The sequence below is a fragment of the Protopterus annectens genome, chromosome 1.part2, assembly GCF_019279795.1.
Source record: "Protopterus annectens isolate FY-2018-M chromosome 1.part2, PAN1.0, whole genome shotgun sequence".
In the NCBI taxonomy this organism is placed as follows: Eukaryota; Metazoa; Chordata; order Ceratodontiformes; family Protopteridae; genus Protopterus; species Protopterus annectens.
Genome location: NC_056727.1, coordinates 366,835,926 through 366,857,302, shown reverse-complemented (window position 1 = coordinate 366,857,302; position 21,377 = coordinate 366,835,926). Strand labels below are relative to the sequence as shown.

Genomic DNA, 21,377 nt, shown 5'->3' with positions numbered 1-21,377 from the left:
TGGAGACTGGAACTACTTGTTTAAAACTTTAGAATTGATTGCATTTCCAGAACAGTTTATTGGAATGTTAAAAGTCCTATATAGAGACTCCAAAGAATATGTTAAAATTGGATCTTGCATTTCTCAAGGATGGATTCTCAATTAACAAGGTTGTCAATTTAAAACACATCTTATTGCACCTGGGGGTAACTTTCCCAACTGATCAATCTATTTCGTATCAGGAGAACATTTCTTCTCTTTGGAAGGAGGTGCAATGGGATTTAAAGAGATGGTCTCAACTTAAGCTTCCCTTTATGGCACGTGCAACTATTATAAAAATGAATATCCTTCCCAGATTCTTGTATATTTTCAACTCGACTAATTCGATTATCCCTCTATACTTTTTCAATAAATTACACTCAAAATTCTCTAAGTTTATTTGGTCTCCTAAATCGGTGAGACTTACTATAACTTACTTACCCGAAGGATTTGGGTGGTATTTCTCTTCAGATAACACTTGGAGACTAGGAACAGTCCACAAATAGTAAACTAAAACAAGCAAAGTTCCTAAAGCACAATGCACAATGCCCAGCACAAAAGGCACTAGTAGACACGTCAGGTGAATCTTCAGAGATTTAATACACATCAAGGTTAAGCGCTTTCATCACAACGTGACTTCTTCAGAACACTACCAACCATTCTCCAAACACTTTTATACAATTAATACATCACATGACTCTTTATATTCAAACACCTGACATACTTATCTAATTAAAAAAAATTTTTACCAATTAAAAGTGCTACAAGACTCACTAACACTGTACAAATTCCCCTTATATTAATACATTTTAGAAAAACATTCTGAAAAATACATTCATAAAACATACACTTTAAAAAATACACTTTGAAAACCATACATACAAGTTTGCATTCATCCTGATATACAAATTGATAAATCTTCACCTAAGTGAAAACCTTATGCTATAATCCACAGCATTTTATAAATATTTTTTCCTTCTATACTATAATTAATAAAATGGGGCTTACGTTACCATCACTATAAAAACTCATACTGCCTATGGGTACCCGGTGTTATCCAAAATTGGTTTAATAGATATATGTTTGTTAATTCCCGGGTATTCAGAGGCATTTAACCTAATTTGCCACCTAACCTCTCTATCACCAACTCTCTTTTTTATATCTCCCCCTCTCACATTGTCATCGACGTGTTCAAGGATACCAAATTTAAACTTTGAACATTCTTTATTGTCTCTCAAATGCTTCCACAGGGCATTGTTGTCATCTTTTTTCCTAATGCTGTAATAGTGATCATAAATTCTATTACGTAGGCACCTATTTGTCATGCCTACGTAAAAACTAGGACAGTTGGTACACAAGGCCAGATACACTAAATTCTTAGTCCTACAATTCCCCCTGTGAAAACTAATTTTGGTTTTGTTGAAGTTTTGCAAAGTGACAGTTAATTCCTCACATATGTATTGGCATTGCTGACAGGTCCCACATTTACTTGTTCCCTTACGTGCCTTACTTGATTTCTTATTGTCTTTCCTTTCCAAAAGACTTTTCATATTGTACCCATTCTTGTGGACAAAACAGGGCTCATTTCCCACTATCCTCAAAACTTCACTGTCAGCATGCAACACTTTCCAGTTCCTCTGTAATATATCTTTGATGTCTCTGCTATAAGTGGAATGTTGTATAACACAGGCCCTTTTGAAATTTCTACTATCTACTTCCCGACCTGCTACCTGCTCTTTACTCACTGAACCTGTACCTTGATTGTTCCCCAATAAAGGCTTATACTTGTTTCCCCACTCCTTAATGACGTATTCACTCACGTCCTCAATCATGTCCATAGGGTAACCCCTCTCCCTAAAAAATTCCTTCACCTTGCACATTTCCGCCACCACTTCATTCTCTTGGGACGTCATCCTAGCCACCCTAATGCATTGCCCTTTTATTATATTTCTTTTTTGGGCCATTGGGTGGCTGCTAGAAAAGTGCAAGTATGAATTACTGAACGTTTTTTTCCTATATATGTTGGATTTAAACTTTCCATCGTCAATACTTATCCTAACATCCGGGTATGGTATAGTCATCCTATCCTTGTTGAAAGTGAATTTGAAACTCTCACTACATGTGTTCAAATATGCACAGAACTCATCCAACTCATTGCTGTTACCATTCCACAAAACAAATATATCGTCCAAAAATCTTGGGTAACAAGTGACATATTTGTACCATTTAGATTTGAAGACAAATTCTTTTTCCCAATCGAACACCACGAGATTAGCATATATGGGGGCACATGCCGCCCCCATAGCAACTCCCTTGATCTGTTGGTGGTATTCCCCTTCAAAGAATATGTAATTGTGCGCTAACACTGTCTCCATGAATTCTAGCAATAAAATGCATTTTTCACTTGATGTCACTCCCAAACTGTTCATACTCTCATGAAACCTTAATAAACCCTCCTCCTTGGGGATACTGGAAAAAAGGTCTATGACATCAATGGTCACCAACCATTCGACCCCTTTCACCAGTTCAGGTTGTAATCTACCAAGAAAGTCCCATGAATCATATACTAAATGTGGTATTTTCCGTAGTGCTGGTTTAAGCCATTTGTCTATCACCCTTCCCATAGGGAAGGTTTTTGCCTGACTTCCTGATATTATTTGCCTAAACGGTGGGTCCCCTACACTCTTATGGACCTTGGGGATACCTACAATGGTGCCTATTATTGGATGTTCTACCTTCAAAAATTTATATAGTTTGTTTCCTATCCTTTCTTCCAATAAAAAGTCCTCTAACATCATGTCCACTTTGTGGTACCCTATATGTACTTCGTTCCTTGACGACACCTTGTATTTGCCAGATTTTAACAACAATTCCATAATTTTATTCTTATAGTCACTATAATAATAAAGCACTACCCCACCCCCCCTTGTCCGGTTTCATAATCCGGATCCTGTTGTCTCCCTGCATCTCCTTCAATATATTATATTCATCACCAGTTAAATTGAATCTTGTTCCAAACTTACTTTGCTTACTATACTTATACAAATCATTTATCACTAGTTTCTCATAAATTTCTAATATATTATTCAGGGGGGGTGTGTATGTACTCTTAGTACTAAACTCTTTAGGTGCGTATGCAGTACCATCAAACTTCACACTTAAATTCAATTTCCTAATGTACTTCTTGACATCAAGAATACAGTCAACCAAATTGAAAGTCCCTTCAGGAATAAATTTCATCCCCTTAGAGAACAACGTGAAATGTTCTTTCCTAAGTACCACATCTGTGTAATTATATATGTGGAAATTCTCATATGAACTCACTATCTCATTGATCTTGACAATCTTGGGGTGGTTGTTTTCGGGGATGGACCCCAAGGTTTGTTTTTGTAATTGTAATTGTATTGTTGATCTTGCCCCCCCCTTTTTTCCATAAATTCTCCCCTCCCTCTCGAGTACCCCATGTGGTCCCCTTCCCACTCTTGATGTCTTTCTAAAAAAACTCCACCACATGGTTTCTCCTCATAATGGTTGTAATGGTGGTCCCTATATTGATGTTGATAATTATTATACCTCTTGGGTCTCTGATAACTATGGTTTGCCCCCCCAACATATCCACCCTTTTTGACTCCCTTATATTTGTCCTGTTGAACATTGTTCCTACTCTTTTCCCACATATACACATCACCTTTTTTGTACTGCTCTATGTCCCTATTAAGTTTATTGCATTTCCGTTCATACTGTTTTTCAATAATGCCAGCTACCCAACTAAACTGGGATTCATAGTACATTTCAAACTCCTCATACATTAAATCATGAACAATGATGTCATTTAAATCATCCAACTCAGTTATTAACATACAGATTCTTTTATCATTACACTCCATTATGAACTTTATGAAAGAAAACCCAAAGCCATCAAATTACTTGTTACATTCATGTTTACTGTTTTCATCCAATATTACCCCCATAGGAGTCTTGAAAAAACGCAGCCCTATAGGCACTACTTTGTTGTCCAAACATTTCTTTAAATAATTATTGTCCAGTTGTAAGCTTTTCAAAGCTTTAAGCTTCTTGCCAAACAAAAAAATAGTGTCTTTTAAGCTTTTTTCTACTATTCCACCATCATGAGCATTTTTGTTAACTGCATCACTCCCATTAACTCCAAACTCATACTGCCCTTCTAGGAAGGTGTGGTAGTTGTAACGCACATGGGGAGTATGAGAAAAAGTTTGTTTTACAGTACCTTTATCTCTCCCTTGCGCTGTAAATGCGTAAGTCTTTTTAGGGACAGTTCGTTTCGGTCTCGCTCCCGACACATATAATTCCCCTTCCGATCCGTTCCTGCTGGCTCCTGGAATTGATTTTTCCTGTCCAAGATCCTCGGAACGCGACCTACTGGATCTCTGAAGATTCACCTGACGTGTCTACTAGTGCCTTTTGTGCTGGGCATTGTGCATTGTGCTTTAGGAACTTTGCTTGTTTTAGTTTGGTATTTCTCTTCCTGACTTCAAACTTTACTATGAGATTATTCAAAGTAGTAGAATTATTAAGATAGCAAACTATATTAATACCTCAGATGCCTGGCACCCTAACTGGGTATTACTTTACTTCAATTATATTAGATCCCTTAAATTCAATCCATCCGCCTTACCTTTCTTGAGCAAAGTTAGTCTAGACAAATATAAAATCTTATATGGCCTGAAATATAACGTTATCAGATTTCATAAACTATTGTCTTCGCTAAAACTTTTGCAGGCGTTCATTTCCCTCCAACCAATACATCTAAATCCCAATTTAACTCTAAATGGTAACTTGATAAATCTGGACAATTTCCCCCTTATTAAGGATAAGTGCATGGCAGACTTTTTCTTAGTCAAACATCTGAAGTTATCCGAGATCAGGCAAACCTTTAATTTATCCAATAAATATACTTTAATAACTAGACAAATCTTTGAACTATTGAATCCATACTATGATCATCCTGACTTATCTAGAGAAAATATCGAAATTGCCAAGGTTATTTGGAAACTTCTTCTGCTAAAAAAGAAAATGACTTCCAATGTATATAAGTTATTAATCTCTATCAGATCTAACAATTTGCCAGTATTTTCTAAATTCTGGTCAGATAAGGACCCGAGTATAACTCCCGCACTAATGAAAGAGGCTCTCAAATCAAGTATTAAATATATCCCTTTTAAAAAATTATTTTATACGCAACTCATGATCACCAATAATGCGTATTTAACACCTGCAATCATTAATAAAATTCATCCCAACTCGTCTTCTCTGTGTCCATTTTGTAAGGATCAAGTAGCGATATATATCACATTTTCTGGAGTTGCAAATGTGTGTACAGACTATGGTGTGCCCTTAAAGTTATTCTGGAGAAAATGGGATACGACAAATCAACACTTTCTTGGCAATTTGCTTTATTACATATCCCTCCTGATAATATTACTAAAGCTCAGCTCAAGGTGGTGATTTCAATTGTCATATTTATCAAATATTATATCTCATTGCATTGGAAGTGCCAAGCCGCACTAACATGGGAAGGTCTAAAGGAATTGGTAATTAGGCATATTAGGGCACAAAAGTATCTCTTTTATAAAGGTAATCACAAGTTCTGTTCTGAAAATTTTTGGAATGTATTCTTTGATTGTCTTTTAACCTGAAACACTTTTCATTTTTGTATTATATCTCCTTAATGTATTATCTGTTGTATATATTGTGAATGATATGGGCAATGTATAGTTGTATATAGTTTTTGTTGATGTTTGTACAGTGTTCTTCTGTGGTTTGTATTGTTTGTCTATAAGATAATAAAATAAAAAGATTTTCAAAAAAAAAACACATCTTATTGCAGATGATAATTATAGGAGATTTAAATTCTTAATCGAAGAAATAAATGAGGAAATTGTAAAGTTGAGAGAAGTATTGCTACTGAAATTTAATAATAATAAAACTGAAACAGTAGTGTTAAATCAGATGTCCTTCTGTTCTCATGTTGCAGTATTCTTCACTTTAGGGAGTTGCTGCCTGCAGCACCGGACATCAGGCCAGTATACCAAAGTCCTGAATTTAGGGGTGCGTGTGACGTTGCATGTCAGAGCCATAAACTGACACTGGCAATATCTGTGATGTCTACACGTACCCAAATCAGAGCTTTTCTGCTGCAGTGCGTTTCAGATGTCTGATCACCAGCTCCACTTATCCGGAGTTGTTTGATTTCGGCTGTCCATTCTCAATGATCGTTTCAGGCTGTCCACATTCAGATAAGTACCCTTGTGGGTTTTTTTGCTTATTTCTTACCTGTTTCAGACGCATGTCATCTAGATAGGGAAAGTGCTCTTGTGGAAGACAGATTCCACAGAAGGATGTGCACGATAAGTGTTTATTCTGCTTAGGGGCAGCTCATGACTACAAATCTTGTGAGATTTGCCAATCCTTTGTCCCCAAAACTCTGAGAAGCTGTTTGTCAGCTCTAAACCACTATTTAGAGAATCAGTGACTTCATCGCTTGGTGTCTGGGATGGATGGCGGAGCAGGAACCTCCGATGAGCCTCCTAGGAGGAAGGCTAAAAAAGTTAGGCCTGACGTCCTAGCTGCGCCTCAGGAATCTGGTGAGGTTCTCGAGGAAGGTGTTTCCCCAAGATCTCTCCGAACATCGGATACTGCCCTGTTACTATGATCCGAAATGTAAGCCGGTGCAGTGGATATTCAGAGTATGTCTGCTGAGGCCTTACAACCTTCAGCTCCTGATGGTGAGGGGGAACCACTGCATGTGATGTCGGAGGGGCCTTCTACTGCCTTAATATCTGTCCCTACATCAGCATCCAGGCCGACTTCTGTACCTGCTCCTTCCACTCCCTTAAAAAGGAAACGAAAGGAAAAATACAAGGCCCAAGATCCTACTCCAACTTGGGAGATATTTTCTCAGTCCATATTCAAGGCATTTCAAGTACTCCAGACCCAGATTCCCCAATGAAGCCAACCTCTACTTCACAAGTAGAATCTGAGGAAGACTACTCCTCCTCATATGAATCCCTGACATACTGCTCCCAGATTGAATCCCCTAAGGATTTTGCTACCCCTGAGGAAGAAGAGACCCTCACTGCTGACTCCCCTGGAGAAGATTTCTCCTTTGGGGACACTACTTCCTTACTTAGACAACATTTTAAGTGAGAGACCTCAGATGTCTCTGAAACTAAGAAAATATATTTTGAACTCCTGCAGCTGGAGCAGCCCTCACCATCTGCAGTCCCTCCCTTACTCCCAGCTTCCCAGGATGCCTTCTCAGCTGCTTCCTAAAGCTAAGAGTCACAACCTCTTGCTAACAAGAGACCAGACAGAGTTTACAAAGTGTCTGTAAAGGAGCAGGACCTTTTTAAGAATTTGCCAAGATATCCTGCTGTTATTGCAGTTTCTGCTGAAAAATCTTCAAGGCAACTACCTTCTTCTTCACTTTTTCCCACTGATAAGGACAGCAAATTCATGGACAGGTTGGGGAAGAAGGTATACACTTCTTCCATCTTGGTCATTAGAGCAATTAATTATCAAACTCATATGGCCACGTTTGCCCTTGATTCCCTAACCAAGGCCTCTACTCTACTGTCTGACATACCTGACTCACCAGCCAAGTATCAGTTGGACACCCTACAGAACACAGTATCCCAGGTTACTAGACACTCAATCAAGTGCAGCTATGATGGTGTGGAAGCCTTTTCCAAATCGGCTGCATCTAGTTCAATGTTAAGGAGATTGTCATGGTTGAGGCTCCAACCTTTGCCCTTGGGAGTCTAAGCAAAATTGTTAGATACTCCTTTAGATAATTCAGCACTCTTGAGAGTTACTTAAGTCACTGCAGGAAAAAGGCAAAGACATGCAGAATCTAAAACACTTACTGGTGTCACCAGTTCCCAGGTTCCATAGGAACTACCCCCAAACACCCAGCTTATTTAAGAGGCAGTCCTCCCATTCCACTGCCTCTCATCCCAAGGGAAGAAGACAACCTAGGAAACCATCTTCTCCTATATATTCATCCACCTCTACACACACATCCTTTCGGAGGCAGCCAGATCCAGATAGAGCTCCTCCTCTGTGACTCCTTTCCCTTACCCATCTTCACCCCCTCTCTCCCTATGTCTAACCCTATCCCTACCCTTCTGGCAGAAAATTACCTCAGAGAGATGGGTACTCTTCATCATCAATAGAGAATATTTTATGATTTGGTGGGAATCTCCACCCTTCCAGGGAGTTCCACAACCTCCCGCCAATCAGCTTTCACTATTTCCCCCATCCTGATATAACTTCTGTCTCAGGGCACTATAGAGGTAGTACCCAGAGACCAAATAACCAAGGGGGCTCTACTCCAGGATGTTTTTGGTTCCAAGAAAGGATGGTTCTTGGAGACCCATCCTCAACCTATCCTTCCTCACCCTCTTCCTCAAGGTAGCAACCTTCAAAATGCTCACATTATAGCATCTTCTCCCTCTCATTCCACTACAAGCCTTCATGGCTTCCCTGGACCTGAAGGATGCATACTTTCACATCCCTATTCAGCCCACTTACAGGAAATGTCTTTGTTTCTCTGTGGGCTCCTCACATTTTCAGTTTTCTGCCTTAACCTTTGGGCTTACCATAGCCCCAAGAGTATTCACTAAATGTCTAGCCCCAGTCATTGCACACTGCAGACAACAGGGCATACAAATCTACCCTTATTTAAATGATTTATTGATCTTTCACCAGGATCCTCTCACCCTGTCTCAGCATCTGAACTGGGTTTGCAGGATTCTCCAAAATTTAGGGTTCACTGTCAATCATTTAAATTCCCAAATAACCCTTTCACAAAACCTTGTTTTCCTGGGGTGCAGGATATGAACAGACTTGATTTCAGTCTTTGTCCCTACCCAGAAAGTGGAAACTCTCGCACAAGTCTTCCAGTCACTCCTACCTGTACCATCCATATCAGCCAGAGAATTTCTGAGAATCCTAGGATTCTTGGCTTCATTGATCCCCATGCTCCCTCTAGCCAGGATGCACATGAGGAAGTTGCAGTGGGTATTGAAATATTCTTGGAACCAACACATCCATCCCTTGGAAGCAAATCTCTCTCTTCTTCCCTGCTTAAAAAAGGAGTTCAGCTGGTGGATATCAACTGTCACCCTCAGTCAAGGGGTGCACTTAAAGACTCCTCCACCCAAACAGCATCTTTACAGAGATGCATCAGACCTACTTTGGGGAGCTGTCCTTCACAGTACCAACATCCAGCACAAGGTGTAGGGGGAATGGTCCATTGCAGAAAGAAGGGACCACATGAGTCTAAAAGAGTTACTGGCCCTTTACTTGGCAATTCAGGCCTTTCAAGGGATCCTTTTGCCAGGCACACTGCAAGTCATCACAGACAACATGATAGTCCTGTGGTACATAAACAAGCAGGGAGGAGCAAAATCATACTCTATGCAGTCTGGCAGTTCAAATCTGGTCCCGGGCAACAGCACTACAGATTCACTTACAGGCAGTCTACATCCCATCAGAAGACAGTGATGCCAGACCTTAACACCCTCACATGAATGGATGCTTCACAGGGAGGTGTTTCTGAATTTAATTCACATGTGGGGTATTCCTCAGGCAGATCTGTTTGTCTACTCCCAGAACAGACAGATACCCCTCTTTTGTATAAGACTTCCACATCCACAATCCTGGAAGGTGGCTGCCTTCTCCTTCTCATGGGAGGGAATGTTTCTTTATGCCTTCCCCCCATTTCCATTGCTTCACAAAGTCCTCCTGAAAATACAGAAGGACAAACCAAAAATCCTGTTGGTGACTTCCTTATTGCCAAGACAGCATTGGCTTCCTCTACTTTTTCAGTTAGCCCAGGGAAATCACCACAGGTTACCTCACCACTACAACCTACTCTCACAAGACAAGGGGTCCCTTATTCATCCCCACCTTCTCAATCTCAATCTGACTGTGTGGGTGATAGAGTTTTTATCCCCTTCAGGCACTTATATTCTGAGGACATACTCAATGTTCTGCATGAGGCCAGAAAACCAAATACTAGGAGAAATCATTTATGTAAATGGAAGAGATTCTCCAGTTGGTACCATAAGAGTAAACCGGATCCATCTAAAGCTTCTGTTCACTGGTACTTGCCTACCTATGTGAATTGCTGCATTCAAGGTTGACTTATTATTCAGTAAAAGTACATCTTTCTGCCATCTGTGCTTGCCTTCCCCTGACTCCTTCCCTGGCTTCAAGGCTAGATGTCAAGCTGTTTCTGAAAGGGGTACTCCTCATAGGCCCATTCCCCCACCTTGGGACCTTACCTTTGTGCGAGATAAGCTTACATTAGCTCCCTTTGAACCAGCCCATTCTTCCACTCTCACGTTTTATACTTGGAAAACAGACTTGCTAGTAGCTCTCACTTGTGCCAAGAGGGTATCCGAGATACAAGCCCTTATAGTCTCACCTCCCTACCTTGTCTTCCATAAAGATAGGGTTTCCCTAAGGACTAACCCCTCCTTCATGCCAAAGTAGTTAATGAGATCTCCCTAAGTCAGACCATTAACTTGCCTGTCTTCTACCCTGAGCCACAGAACTCCTCAGGAAGAACCTTGCATTCGTTGGATGTTCAAAGACAACTGAGGTTCTACTTAGACAAGACCAAACCCCTCAAGCAGTCTGATCAGCCTTTTATCTCCTTTCATCCCAAGGCCCTAGGGAAGGCTGTGTCTAAACAGGCAATCGCCTCTTGGATTTCTAAAGCTATTGCCTTTTGCTACTCCTATCATGGGAAACAGTTAGACTCATCTGTCAAAACCCATGCCACCAGAGCTGGTTCCTCTTCAGCAGCATTTTTCAAAGGCATTAATTTCTAGTCTCTTCTGGAGGCTGCCACTTGGTCCTCCGTACATACCTTCACCAAGCATTACAAATGGGATTCCATCTTCAGGGCTAGAGCAGAATTTGCTAGGTTTGTTCTGCAGGGTCTCATATACTCTGCTGCCACATCTGCCACCACACCACTACCTAGAGAGCTTTGGTACTCTCCCCAAAGTGAAGAATACTGCAACATGAGAATAGAAGGACATAGAATAGTTGTGTAAGAACTTAACATAGCCTAGTATCAACCTATGAACCTATCAGCCCTAGGGCCTATACAAGCTTAGCCATAACAATTCCCTGGCTATTTCTTCCCACACTATTTACTTCCCTGGACCCCTGTCTAGCAGGGCGACTGATGTGATCCCCAGGGTGAATTTCCTTTCTCCCATCCAATCGTTAAGGTTCCTTTTGAAGAGGACCAAAGAGGCACTCTGCTTGACATGTATGGGCAATCTATTCCAGAGTCTGGGGAGTCTCTGGGTCAGGAACCTATCCCTCCAGCATGTTTTGTTTATTGTGATGACAAGGTTTAGATCCCTGGAGCGTGTGGCTCTGAGGGATTGGGATTTCCATAGATAACCATAGATGTCCTTCTCTTCCATGTTGCAGTATTCAAGCCCACCCAACTGCCCCCCCCTCCTTTACCCATATTATAAACTGGGTCCTTTCCCTGACTACTGACCTTGTGTCTGGGAAGGGTCTTTATTATCTTTTACTAATCTTATACCTGGGGGCTATCGTTATGTGGCAGCCAATTCTGATTTGGGTACATGCAGACGTCACAGATATAGCCGGCATTAGTTTATGGCTCTGACATGCAACGTTGCATGTACCCCTGCATTCAGTACTGCAACATGGAAGAGAAGGACATCTATGGTTATGGTAAGTTCTTACACAACTATTCTTTACTAGATAGTAAGTTTAAAGTTAAATATAATTGGGAAAGAAAATAAAATATTTAGGAATAAAAGTCTATCTAGTTGTGAGTAAGATTATTAACAATAATTTTGAAAAAGTAATTGAAACATTATTTCTCATTAAAACTGTTAATGAATTTTTTTTTTTACTTTTGAGGATAGGTTAGTACTTATTAAAATGATTGTTACCCAAGATATATATATATATATATATATATATATATATATATATATATATATATATATATATATGTTGCATTCAATAGCTTTCATACATGACAAAAAAACTTATGGAAAAAAATGTTAACGTCATTCTTATGGTATCCTACAAAGCTAAAAATTGTTTATAGAAATCATATAAGATTATTAGAGTATGGTTCTATTAGATTCCAAGATGTAAAATCATATTTTATTGCTGCACGTTTTAACTCTATTATACTCGTGATAGACTCAATTTACACTAGTCAGTGGAAAACCATCCGGGAGCAGATTACACTTAATTCTTGTAATTTTATTAAATATGATAAATTAGAAATATGTAATCATCCTTTTTATTTGGTTAACAAAATTTACCTTAAATGGAAATTCATTTTAATCATTAGACTCTACATATATGAAATCATTTCTTAAAACAGTTAAGAAATATGTTTTTAAAACTCCATTAATATCAAAATGAATTTTTTTGTGATTTCTTATTGCATACACCACTAGATGTTAAAATTAATTTACTAAAATGGAATAGATTAATATTATGGTTTGATATCTTTGAAAAAGGAAAAGCTAAGTCCCCAGAATATTTAATGAAATAAAGTTGGATGACTTTGCTAACCAGTTAATATTATCCATCAGTAAGAACTTTAAATGAATCTGTGGATAATATGAGTGAAGATGAGCAGAACACTGATCCCACATTATATGAATATATGAATGCTAGTATCAAAGGTAGATTGATCTACAAAGAAAGTCTGTCCAAGTTATGTAAGTTAATTATAAATAATAAGAATATTTGTATGCAAAATTCTGGAATTTTTTATATAGTAGGAAATTGAGTGATTTGAGTAGATGGCTTCCTCAACTAAAGACAACTATAAGGTGTTCTTTAGTTACATCCGTAACCTAAAAGTAAAGGCCCATATTTGTGCCGAACTAGTATTTCATGATACCACATATATTGAGCCTGTGGACATAGCTAACCTGTTGGCCAACAGGTTCTGTGAAAACTTCACTCCCCTGTCTCTGCACACATGCCCCATGACATCCTTACCACCTGTCCCCTACCTTGTATCCCTAAAGAGCAGGTCATAGTATAAGGCCAAAATCACAGCATCTGTGGGACCTGATAACATCCCAGCCTGCGTCGTACATGCACTCCAACAAGAATTAGTACACCATTGGGTATTCTTCTCAGTCATAGTCTAAGTACTGGCTTCGTCCCAGCTGAATGGAAAATGGCCACCGTTATTTCCTTGCACAAAGGTGGTGCTTCCACTAACCCCAGGAACTATAGACCTATTAGCCTGACTAGCCGTGTCTGCAAGGCCTTGAAGCGAATCATTGTGGACCTCATCAACAAAGAAATAGGTATTCTCCAAACACTTGACCTTACTCAGTTTGGATTTGTCAAAGGGAGATTATGCCTGTTAAACCTAGTGGACTTCTTAGACAGTGTCGCCAAGGCCCTGGACAAGGGGAAATCTGTGCATGCAGCCTACCTAGACTTAGCCAAGGCTTTTGACACCATCTCCCACTCAGGCATCATTGACAAACTCACCTAGCTAGGTTCAACCTCTACATTGTTAGATGGGTCGCTAAATGGCTTACAGATAGAACACACATAGTCAAAATAGGGGAATGCACCTCCAACAACAGACCTGTAACCAGTGGTATTCCACAGGAATCAGTCCTGGGACCTCTACTGTTTGGAATCTATTTCTCCGAAGTTCAAGCAAAAACTAAACATCTGTGGCTGACAATGTTTGCTGATGACTGAAAGCTGGGAGTGGTCATAGAATCTCCAAATAATGTCAACAACCTACAAAATGGTCTTACACAAAGTTCCTCACAAGGAAAATTTAAAGTCGTCACCATCTGTCCTGTGTGGATCATTTGAAATCACTGTCACTTTATTCTGTTTCATACAGACTACTCAGAGTTGATCTCTGCCTTGCATACAAGGCCATCTCTGACCCTGCTTTATTGGAAATGCTTTATATCCCTAAGTCATATGGTACACAGGTTACTCGCTCTAAACACCTTAACCTGGTATGTGACATAGAACCAGCTGGAGGGACAGATTTGTCGAACAGACTCCTACTTCATGTCAAACAAAGCACCTCTTTGGCCCTCTTCAAACGCAGTCTGAACGATTGGATGGGTAACCATAAATTCACCTTGGGGATTCCACCTGTGTCCCTCTTGGACAGGGGCAGTATAAGGATAGTACTTGGCTAGGCTTGTAAGGACCCTAGGACCATTAGCCTAGTAATTTCCTATGATCCTAAAGGGATATTGTTGTTTCATTGATATTTTTCTTTGTCTGGGAAAGTGGTGATGAAGTCTTGTTAGATACTATTAGTTTTAAGAACACAGCTAGTAATGCCATACTGCATTACTGCAGCATGGACCCAACCCTTTTAAAGCAAACACAGTCAAAGGGTATGTTTTTATATTCAAGAAGCCTGTTTATGTTTGTACTTCATTTTGTCCTTAATTGGAATTTTATTTAGAGACGACCTGCAAACTAAGTTCAACCATTTGTACAAATGCTTTCTCTGTCTTCTATAAGTACATAATTTTTTTGCAATTTCATTTAACCCTTTCTCATGATTTGATGAGTAAAAATATTCTATTACAGATTCGAGTCAATATCAATTTTCCATGCATACATTTTCTTTTTTGTTGTATTTGTATTCTTACCTATTTCGGCTTCACCCTTTTTCCTTTCCTAATACACTTACCTATTTCCAAGTAGGCATTTTTTTATAATACCCACCACGTTCCCATTCTACTTAATGTTTTTTAACAAATCATGTAACTGTTATGATTCTAAATGTACTACTCGAATCAAAATTCCTAGACCTTCCTTTTTTACATTGTTGTAAATAATAACTCCTTTTTACAGGGTTTACCTTTGGAACACAAGGAAAAACAAACTCATTTGAATTAGTTCCTTCTCAGACTTTTCTGGCATCAAATACATTCGTCCTGTACAAGTTAAGATATCTGTCAAAATACTAATAACAAAAGAAACTCTTTGTGAAACCATGAAACGCACTCCATAACTGTGTATTTTCCTTTACTTTTTCAACCTCTCTTCTTATTGCATCGCCGTCTTCTCCAGTTTCCTGTAAACTATTTCCAGTACCCTTTCTTTTTGTCTTGCTCAAAACATACCTCGATTTTAGCCTTTTATGGTAAGTTTTTTCGTTTTCCTCATTCAGTTCCATCTCTGCATACATAGGTTCCGCCCTATTTAATACCGTGTTGGGGTTTTAAGTCTCCGCCTTGTGGCTCCTGATGGATCTAGATTTTTGAGGTTCTAGATGAGAGAAAGTCTCATGATCTGCCTTTGACAAAGCCAAACTGTCCATTATGACATCAAATTCCTTTCTGTCCATTTCAAGTTTCCTTTACCCATGCCTTATTTTTTCTTGTTATCCCTGGATCATTGGCATAACACATAGCCACCATTAACTTTACTCCCTGTTCTATGTACCATTTGGCATTTTCTAAACTTCTTCATATCCACGTAATGAATGTATTCATTACAACTGAAAACATAGTGCTGCATTGGGGGACCCTTGTCTTAAGTATTTTTCCTTTCTGTATTTCCCTCTAACCAACTGTTTTACATTAACAGTTACTTTTCTCCTGCCATTTACTGTCCTCAACAGATTTTTAAATTTTCCTTTTCTACTCTTTACGAGTTTCATAATTGCTTATGTGTGTTATATTATCAAAGGCTTTTTTATATCATATGTTATTGTTCTCTCTCCTTTTTTTACTGTCAAATTTACCACTTCTCTCATAATCAACTGCATTCCTTTATACCAAATATACTTTCTCCAGTTACATCTTTTATAAGTAAAGGTCTCTTTCTTGTATAACTTTCATTAGTATTTTATAGTCATACTTGCACATTTCTGTTAGACAGCAGTTCTCAGTTAGTGTTTTTTATCCCATTTTCCATGTAAATCTCAAATGCCACTTGCTTCCCTTCTCTCCTGCCTGACTTTCCCATCACCTAAGCTGCTGTTTAGACTCATGTCATCTAAATCACACTCGGGACTTTTCCGCCTGCTGCACAGAGGCAGGCCCATCCTGCATTGTAGTCACTTGTTTTTAATATAAGAAATGTCAGCTTTGGTATGTTGGTGCATTACAGTTATTTGTGGGGGCTGTTGTTATCATACTTTGTATAGGCATACTTTTTAATTGTAGTATTTGCTCGAGTAGTGTTTAATTAAACTACAGAGTTTTCTGTTAAAAGACAGTGATTTATGTAGGTTGTAATTTTGGTTATTGTTAGACTGGCATGTAAAGGCAAATGTAAATTAGTTCATGCTATTTCTGCAGGTCAAGTGATGATACTTCAGTGATGAACTGAGTAGTGTGGCAGTATTGAAAAGATCTTTTGATATACTGGAGGAGAGAATTTTAAATATGATATGTTTGTGATAAATTCATAAATGTATTTTGAGGGAGTAGCTTTCCTTCTGTTGGACTTAATAACTGCAGATGACAGTCCTTTAATGATTTATATATTTTTCTAGATATAAGAAGATCAGAAGAACTGTCCCTTTTAAAACCGTCAGATGAAGTTTTCAAAAAGAAAAGGAAGAAGGAAAAGAGCAACATGGATGTGATTATTGAAGATGTATTAAATTTAGACAGCTCATCGCTGATTTCTGGCTCCCTAGGTAAATGTTACCTCTTCAGCGAGTTTATGCTAATGGGCTCAATTTGGTAGGAAACAAAATAAGTGCAACCCGGTGATTTCTTATTTAAAGGGACTGAAAAGTAACATTTCTATGATTATTGTTATGTGGTATATACATGTATATGTTTCCTTTTTAACAGTTTTCATTCTCTCCAACTTTACATAAACTGCTCAAGTTCTGCTTTCCCTTTAACCTCCTTCCTCCACCTTAACATTATTCTGCATGCATCATTTCTATAAATTCCATTTATTTCTCTCATTTGCTTCTTCCATTTTCTAAAGATCCCGCCTTTAGTTCTTTTATTTCCTAAATAGTATTCAGAACTACTGCAACAGTTCAATTTTCCATTAATTGCTTATTTTAGCAGCCAATAGCATTAAACTTAGTAAGGTCTTACTGTAACTAGGCAATTCAAATCTTGTATCCTACCTCCAAAAAATCATTTCCTTAGTTCCTTAGTCTGTTTCCCCCAATATTTCTGATAACATATTTTAAACATTCCTTAGAAAATATATTCACTCTTTACAGCACCCCTCACAAAAATGTTCCCAGTTATATCTCTGTCTTCCCCATCACACTTCCACCATGTGCTGTTTACCTGAAGAAAAATAAGCTGATGTCTGTGTGATGGATAAAAATACCTATTCAAACACTTCTATGCAAAAATACTAAATCTTTTGTTTTTGTTGCATACTTGGGAGCGATGCAGATGTCCTCCTATTGTTCCTTTATAAATTGCCTTTCTGTACTCTTTTTCTAACCTTTCTAGTCTCCTCTGTTTGATTCTTATATCTATCATGCAATATTTTATGCACACTATTAATTATCCTCTTTCTAACAACTGCTTCAGTCATAGACTCAACTAAGAATTCTACCAGATCTCTGTTTCCCTCTATAGTTATTCGCTTCCAGTACATTGGTTCCTTTGCTGATTTCCTCAAGTTAATTCCAGTGTCCTCTTGACCATTTTGTATACATATACTTGAAGTCATCCCTGTCTGTAAAATATTTTTCTCCATTCCAGTGATGGCCTAGTTGTTAGTCTGCTTTCTGCTACTTTATGGCTATAATGTTTTTTAATTTCTCCAAATCTTTTAGGTTTCTAACACCATGACAGGAAATGGACCCCATTCCTAAGTTAAAGTATGATTAAAAGTTCATGAAATTAGTATGGTTTCAATCTTTGATGTCAGCCTCTGCCCAGTAATGACTCTTTCTGTAATTCATATAGAGTTACATGTATTGGTAACAATACAATTGTAGATTTTTTTTGTATAAGACCCATTGCTCCTTATACTATTGGGACTGTCTGTGTATCTTTCTTCCACATTGCTCTTGTTTCTGCCTGCAAACCCTGATATTTTATGACTTTGTGTCTCTCTGTATGCAAGATACTGTAGTCACTGGGTGTGGCGATTTCAGTGATCAGTGCTACTTTTGTCTTCTTGTCATGGACCACTATATCCGGTTTTCTAGCATCTATCTTTTGAACTGTTGGTAGTGGATGATCCCATGTGATGTAAACTTCATCATTTTCTATGATGCTTTTGTGGCTCATGTTGCCAGTGTTTTTCAGCCACTTCAGTACCATAATGTTTGCACAATTCCCAGTGCAACAATCTTGCCACATTATTATGCCTTTCAGTATACAGTCCTTATGCCATTAGTATGTCACAGCCAGCAACGAGTATGTGACTGTTTCCAGTTCGGTTTTACAAAACCTACATTTATCTGTTTCTCCCACATGTTCAATGGACTTTGGAAACCAACGTGTACGCAGACCACTCTCTTAGGCCACCAATATTAACCTTTCATTTCTTGGTTTGAATTCGCCACTCCTTAACCATTCCTGCATTCGTTCCTGATCAACATTATAGATTCATAGGTAGGTACTAGGCTATCGGCCCAAGGGCCTAAGTAAGCCTGGCCAACAAGGTTCCCTGGCTTGTGCCACCCAAGAAAGTTATTTTCCTGTACCACTGTCGAACAGAGCCATGGAAGTGATCCCCGGGGTGTATTTCCTATTTCCCATCCACTCATCCAGATTTTTCTTGAAGAATGCTAATGAGGAACTTTGCTTGACATAGATGGGTAGCTTGTTCCAGAGTATCAGAAGTCTATGGGACAGGAATCTATCCCTCCAGCATGTTCTGTTTATTGTGGTGACAAGGTTTAGGTCCCTAGAGCATGTAGCTCGGAGGGATTGGGATTTCTTTAGATGTAGCATGTCCAACAGCTCTGGGTTTGACATAGCTTTATATGTTAGGCAGAGATCACCTCGGAGTAAGCGATACTACGGAGTAAAGCAGTAGTTTTTTGAGACGGTCAGTGTAGGGCATTTGTTTGAGGCCAGTAATCCTCTTTGTGAGGTACTTCTGTGGCCTTTCCAGCTGCTGCAGATGTCTTGTGAGGTACAGTCCAAAAGGGGTGTTGTACTCTATAATGGGTCTAATGAGTGTCTAGTAGAGGGGAACAGTGACCTTTTTTTCCTGGATGAGAGCCCTTTTGTGATGAGGTGTGCCACGTAGATGGACTTCCTGACTACTGTGGCGATGTGATATTCAAAGGAGAGACTACTGTCCACATGGGTCCCAAGGTCTCTTACCATGCATTCGGCGTTAAGTAGACTGCCGCCTGTGTGGTAGTTCATGGGTACAGAGTTTTTACCAAAGTGGATGACAACGCACTTTTTGACATTGAGCTTGAGGCCATGGCTCTGATGCCAGGCATCTGTCTCAGTGAGGCCCTTCTGTAGGATGTCCACACCATTTGGGGACTCTACTGTGGCTCCTAGTTTGCAGTCATCTGCGAACTTCATTAGCCAAAGACCTTCTGTGTTAGCCTGTACTTCAGAGAAGTAGATACCAAATATGAGAGGTCCCAGGACTGAACCCTGTGGTACTCCACTTGTCACTGGTTTGAAGTCAGATTTGGAGTCTGCAACTTTTACAGTGTGGGTTCTGTCAGTGAGCCAGTTGGCAAGCCATCTTGTGACGTAGGAATTTATACCTAGTTTAGTGAGTTTAGCTATAATTCCAGAATGGGGGAGGGTGTCAAAAACCTTGGCGAGGTCAAGATATGCTGTGTGAACCACCTTACCCTCGTCTGCGGCTTTGGTGACTGCCTCAAAGAAGTCAATCAGGTTCAGGAGGCATGATCTGCCTTTCGCATACCCGAACTGGGTGGGATCCAGACTTTGGAAGTTACCAATGTCTTTGTTTATGAGTTCCATGATGATACTTTCCATGGCCTTACAGACCAGGCTCGTCAGGCTAATTGGGCGATGGTTCCAGGGATCAGTGGTGGCACCCACTTTTTGAAGTGGGATAACTGTTGCTGTGCACCATTCAGTTGACACAAACCCTGATGTGAGGCTATGATTGAACATGGTGCTTAGGTGGGGAGCCAGTTTGTTCTAAAGTTCATGTAAAACACAGCCTGGGATGTTGTCCGGTCCCATGGATGGTGTGTTTTTGGCTTTAGAGAGTCCAGCTTTTACCTGCGTAGTTGTGATTACAGGGACTCTGCATTCTTCCTGTATAGATATAGGTCCTTTAGGGGGGTGAGAGGGGGGTAAAGTTAGCACTGAACCTGTCTGCCAGGATGTTGGCGATGTCAGTTGGTTCAGTAATTTTTGTGCCATCGTGCTGTAACTCAGAGCAGATCGAGGTGTTGCCATTGAGATTTTTGACATAGCTATAGAATGCTTTGTGGTTGTCCTTAGAGTCAGTGGCGATTTTGTTTTCATAGCTATCTTTGGAGCATCTTACAAGTGATCTTATCTTCTTACTGAGGCTGACAAGGGAGCTTCTCCACTCATGGGATTTTACTCTCTTTTGCAACAGTTTCTTCCTTCTGTTGTAGAGTTTGTTTATGGCAGGGGCCCGCCAGATTGGCTTCCTTTTTTTGAAAGATAGCGTCTTGGTTCTGTTTGAGATAGCACGATCCATTCACTCGTGTAAGTGATTATAGAGTACATTTGTGTAGGATTCAGCAGTCGTAACTGTATTGTCCATCTGCATGGATGTGATGAAGTTCGCAACTTCTTTCTTAAGAAGCATGAAGTTGGCTTTGGATACATTTTTTATTGTGGTTTCCTTAATGGGGGGTGGGGGCGGGATGTGGATATCTAGGGTGATTAGCTTATGGTCGGATCTGACCAACGAGGAGTTGATTTCAGGTGTGGAACACCGGTCACTCATGTTGATAATGACTAGGTCTAGGATATTGTTGCCCCTGGTGGGGTTGTGGATAAGCTGATCCAGGGCATTGGAATTTTTGAATTCTAGAAAGCGTTGAGCGAAGGAGTTGGTACATGAGTAGTTTTTCCAGTTAATGGTGGGGTAGTTGAAATTGCCCATTATTAGGGTGTTTGGTTGAACCCTAATATTTTCCAGTACATCAAGAAAAGAGGAGTGAAAATCCTGTGCCATGGTGGGGGATCTGTAGCAAGCTACTATTTGGATTACAGTTTTGCCCAGAGTTAGTTGCACTTGGATAACTTCTGATGCATTATGCTGAGTGACTAGCCTGGAGGTGTGGATATCCTTAATGAATATGGACACAACTCCGCCTTTGGTGTTCCGTCCAGGTTAGATGGCCAAAAAGTGTGGTA

The 21,377-nt window shown here is 39.5% G+C and overlaps 1 protein-coding gene across 1 annotated transcript in view; it reads left to right on the top strand.

Moving 5' to 3' along the window:
- FERMT1 (FERM domain containing kindlin 1) overlaps positions 1-21,377 on the top strand; it is a 1,173,069-nt gene that overhangs the window by 232,645 nt on the left and 919,047 nt on the right. The window contains exon 4 of the mRNA XM_044056523.1: positions 16,595-16,741. Coding sequence (XP_043912458.1) covers positions 16,595-16,741 — 147 coding nt within the window. The remainder of the gene's footprint in view (positions 1-16,594; positions 16,742-21,377) is intronic.